At 39.3% G+C, this 7,450-nt stretch overlaps 1 protein-coding gene across 3 annotated transcripts in view; it reads right to left on the reverse strand.

The window, feature by feature from the left end:
* ARMC1 (armadillo repeat containing 1) overlaps positions 1-7,189 on the reverse strand; it is a 33,900-nt gene extending 26,711 nt beyond the window's left edge. Inside the window, exons 1-3 of one of the 3 annotated variants that reach the window (XM_015619708.2) lie at positions 6,991-7,189; positions 4,343-4,546; positions 137-228 (exon numbers count right to left, since the gene is read on the reverse strand). In XM_015619708.2, coding sequence (XP_015475194.1) covers positions 137-228; positions 4,343-4,534 — 284 coding nt within the window. In that variant the 5' untranslated portion in view covers positions 4,535-4,546; positions 6,991-7,189. The remainder of the gene's footprint in view (positions 1-136; positions 229-4,342; positions 4,547-6,990) is intronic. The other 2 variants (XM_015619707.3, XM_015619709.3) reach the window with 2 other exon arrangements.
* Positions 7,190-7,450: the final 261 nt, after the last annotated feature.

The following is a 7,450-nucleotide window of genomic DNA, read 5'->3' on the forward strand; positions in this document are numbered from 1 at the left end:
GATATTATTAATATTTCCTCAGCAAGGAAATATTAGAAGGATATATTAGAAACTCAGTATACAAATTCAAAGTTTGAGTATGTATCACAATTATATGTTTACATTGTTTGGATCCAACATCCCATTGTAAACTTACTTCTGTATTACATTCTGTAAGCTGAGCATCATACCCAATTCACTTTTCATCTTTTCTCTGTTGACACGGCACTCAGCCAAATAGCGGAGAGCCTGAAAGAAAGAGGACCACAGCAGATCAGCAATACATCCAGTACATTATCAGTCATTTCTGTTAGTGCACATCTGCCAAACAGTCACAGAGGCAGTTCTAGTAGGAAGAGGAAGAACTATCACCTACAATGAACACCAAAAAATTCTTTTATTTTTATAAATACACAGAAAGCACAGAGTATCTAATCTATGAGAAAAGGCTGAGAGACTGGGTTTGCTTATACACCAGCTAAGAGCCTAAGGGACCATTTAACAACTGTCTATAGCTATGCAAGAAGACTTTACAAAGATGGTCAAGCCAAACTTTCCTCTACAGCAGCAGACAAGGGAGAACAGCCACAAATTGTAGTTTGGGAAGTTCAAATTAGGTATTATAAAAAGCTTTTTTTCCTCTGAAGATAGTACAACACTGGAACAGATGACCTAGTGGAACTGCAGAACGAACGAGACAAAGCTACAACTGACCTGACTGAGTGCTGGTGACAGTCCCAATTCAAACAGGAAACTGAAGTGAACGACTTCCAGAAGTCCCTTCCAATAAACATTTATGTGACCTGAGATCTAAAGTAATTTTTATACATGATGCTTCCAGTACAATTTCCATCAATTCTGTGGGCCCCCCACTACTAGAAACCTCATCATTACCAAGTTCCTACTGTCTACAAAAAGAGGTCCAACACGTGTATAAGCTTTTGAAGACTAATTGCAATTTCATCATTCCATGCAGGAATAAGAATACAAGCAGCAGCAAGCTTCTTAGCTTACTGTGATCTAAACTGGGAAATTACACTTATTTATTGCCCACGGTCTTGTACACTTGACTTTCAAAGTAGATTCTTTGCACAATTTTACACTGTTGACCCCAGTTGGTAACTGTATATTCATAGGATACTTCTAACATAACACTTTTCCAATTAAAATGTCAGTCCTCTTCATGAGACATCTCTCTATAGTTTGTGCTGAGAAAGTTTTCTAAGAAGGAACCATCAAAGGTTTACTGATGTAGGTACAAGAACTGTACTTGAAAAATCCTGCAATACACAAATACAATGATTTATAAAATGGGGTTTGTGACACAAGGTTTAGAAGTGCACCAGCTCTTTATATATAGCCATGTAGTACCTACACTGCACAGTAACTGCTTTAAAAATAACATGCTCCTTAATCCCTTCAGAAAGAGAGGACTAATCATCAGGGTTTGTTTTTTCCAAGTCATCTTCAGCACATATCAGGTAAAATTCACAAGACCTTTTCATTGCCTTTTAAGAAACTATGGCTGCCTTCTGGCACGGTGAGAACTTTAGATGTGATTTTTGTTTTGTTATGTCCTGATGTGGACCAGTATCAATGGTTGCAGCTTATAAATGCTGTATATCCATTTATTATCTTACTTTTCAACTATGGGGAAATACCTAAATGATAGCTCTCAAGTAACTTGCATGCTATGAAACATATCCTTGCTGGTGTAACAGGTTTCTCATTCTTATTTTGGCAATTTAGTAAGGGTGCAACTCAGCTGGACAAAGGAAAACCTATTCTCTTCACAGCTGATTCTTTGAGTCACAGCTTGAATAAGACCCAAGTCATAAGACCAACTTAATTGACCCAACTTTTCAAACACTAGGGAGTTCCCACTCCTCCTGCCTCCCATGGGAAATACAAAGAACTGAACCTCCAAAGAAGTGAGATCATTTACACTTATTAAATTCAGAATACTGAAATCATAGGGAAAATTATTGTTATGAACTTTGGCTAAGCTTCTGTTCAGCTGAACACTTACCTGTGTTAGTTTTGAGGCTCATATATATAAGTTCATCATAATGAATAGGACTACCTGCATACTTTAATATAATTACACTGCTGCCAGTCTTAATAGAAAGACATCTTTGATGGTTTTTATGTGAAATTTTAAAGTAGTTCCTTAACTTCAGAGACCTATTTTTTAAAATTTTAGTCCAAATTTAAGAGGGGAAAAAATAGTAGTACTGCCTGTGTTAATTCTGATTTATTTAATTTAAATCATTCAAAACTTCTAACATTTGAAGTATATCATAAAGAATTTCTGAAATCAAGACTAGAGAAAATCAGAAATATATAGAAAATATATATCACTTCTTTATCAGATACAAAGAAATGACTGAGCTGAAACTACACCTGGGGAGAAAAACACCCTCCCTGAAAAGTTCTACAACACATCCAGGAAGTTAAATATTAGAAGTTAAACTATTAGATTCATACAGATTGTTGCAATTTCAGGTACAGGAATTGCTGAGTAGTACAAGAAGAAATTTGAAGTCAGTGCTGCACATCCCTTTATTAGCTACACATTTAGGGGAAGATAATTACATTTAACAATCCCATTCAAATTGAAGCACTTTTTAACCAACAGGAAGAGTACAAAAACAAAAAGACTTTTTAGGATGGAAAAATATAAAACATGAAGTCTAAAAAGTTGCCAGCAAAGATATTTAAGCCTTCAGAACCCAAGCAGCTCAAGAACTCATAAACACAAGGAGTCTGAGTAGCAGACCAGAACATGTTTTCACAATAAACCCATCCATTTTTATTGCAGCCACATCCTGGTCTCCTCTAAATCCAATTCTTAATCCACTCTAACTGTAGGTTATCACTACATGGAATAACCCATGTGTCTCCCATCCTCACCCAAAGAGATTTCCTTTCAACACTACTTGAGTACTATCAGGGACTGTGAAATCATACTGCAAACTGGCTTAGGCCTCATCACTCCTGACAAAGCCAGTCCTTTTATGCAGAAGTAATTTTTGTAACTTGATCAGAGACTAGTGAATCTCATGAAGGCAGTGAGAATACACAGTCCAACATAACAAAGGAAACAAAAAGAGAGTGGGACATCCAAATAAGATCTTCTAGGATCACAGCCTAAGGAAACTACACTGGGAAGAAAAACAATGCAACACACTCCCAAGAACACTAAACACCAAATGCTAGGGCAAGGCTAACCTAAAAAACAATTAGCAGGATGCAGGTTTCTGGCCTATGGGACCTCCCTCCCCAAACTCAAAAGAAATCAAGAGTCATCAAGGTAATTTCATGAAGTCCACTAATATCCACTATGAAAGCAACACAAATGAAAAATAAAGAATTATGGTACAGGTAAGTCTCAGTGATATAAAGAATAATGTACACTTTCATGTAAAAGCCAGAGCTCTTTGTTCTTTTACATTATTTACAATTCATTAATGACAAAAAAAAGAGCACCACATAAATACCAGTAGCTTAAAATCTAAGAAGTCTAACTCAGCTCTTGAAATTACTAAATTTCATTTAAATTTCTGACTTTCGATTCTCCCATTTCTAAGTAAGAAACACATTTTTTAAACTAATATCACAATTCAGGATAAGAAATTAGGACTTCAGCACTTATGATTTAGAACAAGAAGAAACAGACAGAAGCTGAAAAAACTTTTCCTTTTAAGTTGTATTAGATATTGACTGGATTGATATTATTGATTAGATGTTGACAGATTCGGGGTTGGTTCATTCTTTCAGTTTTTAGAGGGTTTTGTTTATTTTTAATACCATAAGGCTAGTCAAACGCTGGAACAGTGTGCCAGAGAGGTCATGGAAAGCCTTCAAAGTGCTCAAGATCAAACAGATATAACCATGAGATGTGATCTGAGCACACCTAATTTGGGCACAGGATTGGACTATGTCACCTCGGGAGGCTGTTTCTAACCTAAGACACCCTATGATTGGATTTTGATTTTTATAATGTGAGTATCAAATCACTGTCCATATTTACCAAGCTCTGACTTTATCTTAAGAAAGAGATTTAAGGGTCCTTACCTCCCTCCACACAAAAAGTCAAATAGCTGTATTAAGAAAAAAATGCAAAGTAAATTAATAGCTTTTAAAAAAATCCCCTGGAACAATGTGTCATTTTTGAAATGCATGGTTTTTAAAAAAACACATGTAATGCATATCAACATAACCAGGCATTATTTTCCACATTTTCACTTGTTTAAACAAATTGTTTAAACAGCTTTGTTTGTAAACTGCTTGTTTAAACAACTTGTTTAACAAAGTTTAAAAATGAACTACCAACACAGAAATTTATCTCCAGAATACTTACTAGTAAAGCTGAATGAACAACCTGAGGATTAGGATGGTCCAAAAACAGAATAAGACCTGGCAGGCATCCTTGATCCTGAACAATGGCACGTCTATTCAATGGATCAGCTGCTAGATCTCGGAGTTGGTTAACTACAGATAGTGCATCAGGCTCCTCACTCATAGCAGAATTCATCTTTTCTCTACCATTCATACAAAATACCTGCTGGGGAAAAAAAAAAAAAGTATTACTACTATCATAGCATTTATCATCAATTAAAATATGGACAAACAAAAGCACAAAGGCAATGATTTGTTCTATACAAAAAGGTATAAAACCCCAAGGACTAGAATCCATGGAAGATGGATTAAATTGATAAGGATGTGGGTCCTGAAACTTATAAACTGGAAATATTAATTTCCTATGCAGAGAACAGATATATTTGGTTAGTAAGGTTTTTATTTGTTTCCTATATGTCATTTCAGAGCAGTCAATCTTTATGGGAATATCATCTGTTGGTTTCTTTCCTTACACTAGTGACATATCCTTTCAATAAATCTGGGTATCTCAAAAGGGCACCCTAGAAGTCTATAAACATCCTTCTGTGTAAAGGCACAAAAAGTACTTTCAGAGTAGCTTTGGCAATCAAAAAATTTTACAGAAAAACAAAACACAAAAGTATACAAAACATTAACAGTGTATCAAAACCAGCAAACATTAAGCCTAATTCTTCATCTATACATCAAATAACTAGTATAATGTCATACATTCAAAGACAGAAAGGACTTTATAGGCTGGGTTTGAGTTGTTTTTTCTCCTTTTCATGAGTATCCCTTGATAAAAAGGGAGCAAGCAGGTCGCGTCTTGCTCCAGTCGAAGTCCAAGCCACCAGATCAATTTCAAAGGAGACACATGTTAGCTTGAGAGTATCAGATTGCAGAGCTGTTTAATAATAACCACTTAACAGGCAACAAAAGCATACGTTTTCTCAGAGAAAATGCTAAACTCTTGTGTAAAAAACACAGCTTCTTTGTGCCTCTGAAACTACTAAATGCTAACTGTAGTCCCGCTTGCTGCCAGTACCAACTCAGCCAAGTAACTTAAGGCACAAAAGTGGGAGTGAGTACATATTGTTAATTTGCTAAATAACTCAAATAAAGAGCAAATACAATTTTTAGGTAATCACATTCTTTTAACATTATTTGCCAACATTACGTAGTTTTTCCTCACTGAAGGTTGGCCTCTGGGGAACATAAATTTATCACACTCATCAAAAACAATGAACCATAAATATGCATTTGGATTACGATAATTTCTGATAATTATGACATTTTCACATAGAAAAAAATGCTATTAACTTCTAAGTCAATGCTTTTTACTTCAGGAAAGTGACAGCTAGAGTGAAAAGTACAGGCAAATGATTAGTCTCCAGACTACTGCTCTTGATTATCAGAAATCAAAAATATATCAACTGGCAGATACAGCACCTCAACCAATACAAGTTTGTGTTTCCAAAGGGAAAAATTCTAAATTAAAAACAAATGAACATCAAACAAAGCCAAAGCAACTTTGTTGAGCATTATTAACTATTTTCTATAGTACATTTTATTCAAGACTTAAAAGTCAAGTGTTGAGCTGATGCTAATCAAAGTCTCTGACCTCCAGGTCCCAATCACCAGATCATTCCTATAACTCTTTCCATCCTGATCAGCTTTTGCGTTTTTCCTTCTAACCCTCTGAAAAAAAAAACAAAAAACACTCCCTCCTATTCCACTAGGCTACATTCATCTGAAGGGAGCTTCAAGAAAGATGGAGAGGGACATTTTACAAAGGCATAATGACAGGAAAAGGGGTCTTTAGGACAATGTCTTTAACCTGAAAAGAGGGTAGGCTTGGATTAGATATTAGGAGAAACTGTTGTGAAGATGGTAATGAATTGGAACAGCTTGCTGGGACCACAGACAAGCTGTGGGTGCCCCATCCCTAGAAGTGTTCAAGGCCAGCCTAGATGAAGCTCTGAGCAACTTGGTCTAGTGGAAGGTGTCCCTGCTTAGGGTAGGGGGGGTTAGAATTAGATGCTCTTCAAGGTCTCTTCCAACCCAAACCCAGACCCTTCTCCATCTCTCCTAAGCCTCAACTCCGGAGACGACTTTAAAATTCTCACCCTTCTCCATACCTTGCAACAATCAATTCCATCAAAACTGCCGCCCCCCACCCTCTTCATGGAGTTTTTTAATTAAAAACATCAGGTGGTCTTAAAAGTTATAACAAGATATCTAGAATTCAGGAGTCTGGCAGAGCAGCGAGCCAGGTGCCTGCTCCTGTTTCCTCTTCCTAGCTTTGAGATCTAAGCCTGACCCAGCCACCGCAGCCCTATCTCTCTGCCGTTTTCCCCCTCCGCTCTGTGCTCTCGCCCAAGCGGCCCTGGAGAGGAACCTCCACAGCCCCGCTGCCAGCCCTCCCTAAGCGGCTGAGGCCTCAGCCCGGCGGGGACCAGGCCCCGGGACTCAGCTCCCAGGCCCCGCGGCCGGAGGAGACTCAGCCCCGCAGCCACCGGGCAACAGGAGCTCCGGGATGTATTCGGAAAGCAGGGGGGATCTCGGCCGCACACGCCGCCCCCTCACGGCCCTTCCCGACGCGGCCTATTCCCCTCCCCGGCAGGGCCGTACCGTCGCAGAAGCCGTCCCTGGGCGGACTAGCAGCTCAGCCCCGCGCCCCCATGTCCCGCGGGGCGGCGCAGCCTGCGGAGAGCGACGGGAGGAGCACGGGAAGAGGCTGGAGAAGAACCGCGGGACGAGCACCGGGACGAGAACGGCCGCACCACCCACCGGAGCCCGCTCTGACCCGGCACCGCGCAATACCGCGCAGCGCGATTGGTGCGTGCAGAGCGTGACTCTCCGCCAATCCTGGAGTTCTTTGTTCCTGGGAGAGCGCGGTGCAGGCCGGGAGGTGTAGTCCGAGGGCTGTAGTGCAGAAACATGCCACTCTGCTCCACTTGTTTTGAATTTACTTTTTGTTTTCTCCAAAGACGGTTACCGACAGAAGTTGACTTTCCTGCTGAAATACAGTGTAGCGTGTACTGTAAAACAATCTAGTGTGAACCACACTTGATGCTCTATGGGCAGAGAG

This window comes from Parus major, chromosome 2 (assembly GCF_001522545.3).
Source record: "Parus major isolate Abel chromosome 2, Parus_major1.1, whole genome shotgun sequence".
Taxonomy (NCBI): domain Eukaryota; kingdom Metazoa; phylum Chordata; class Aves; order Passeriformes; family Paridae; genus Parus; species Parus major.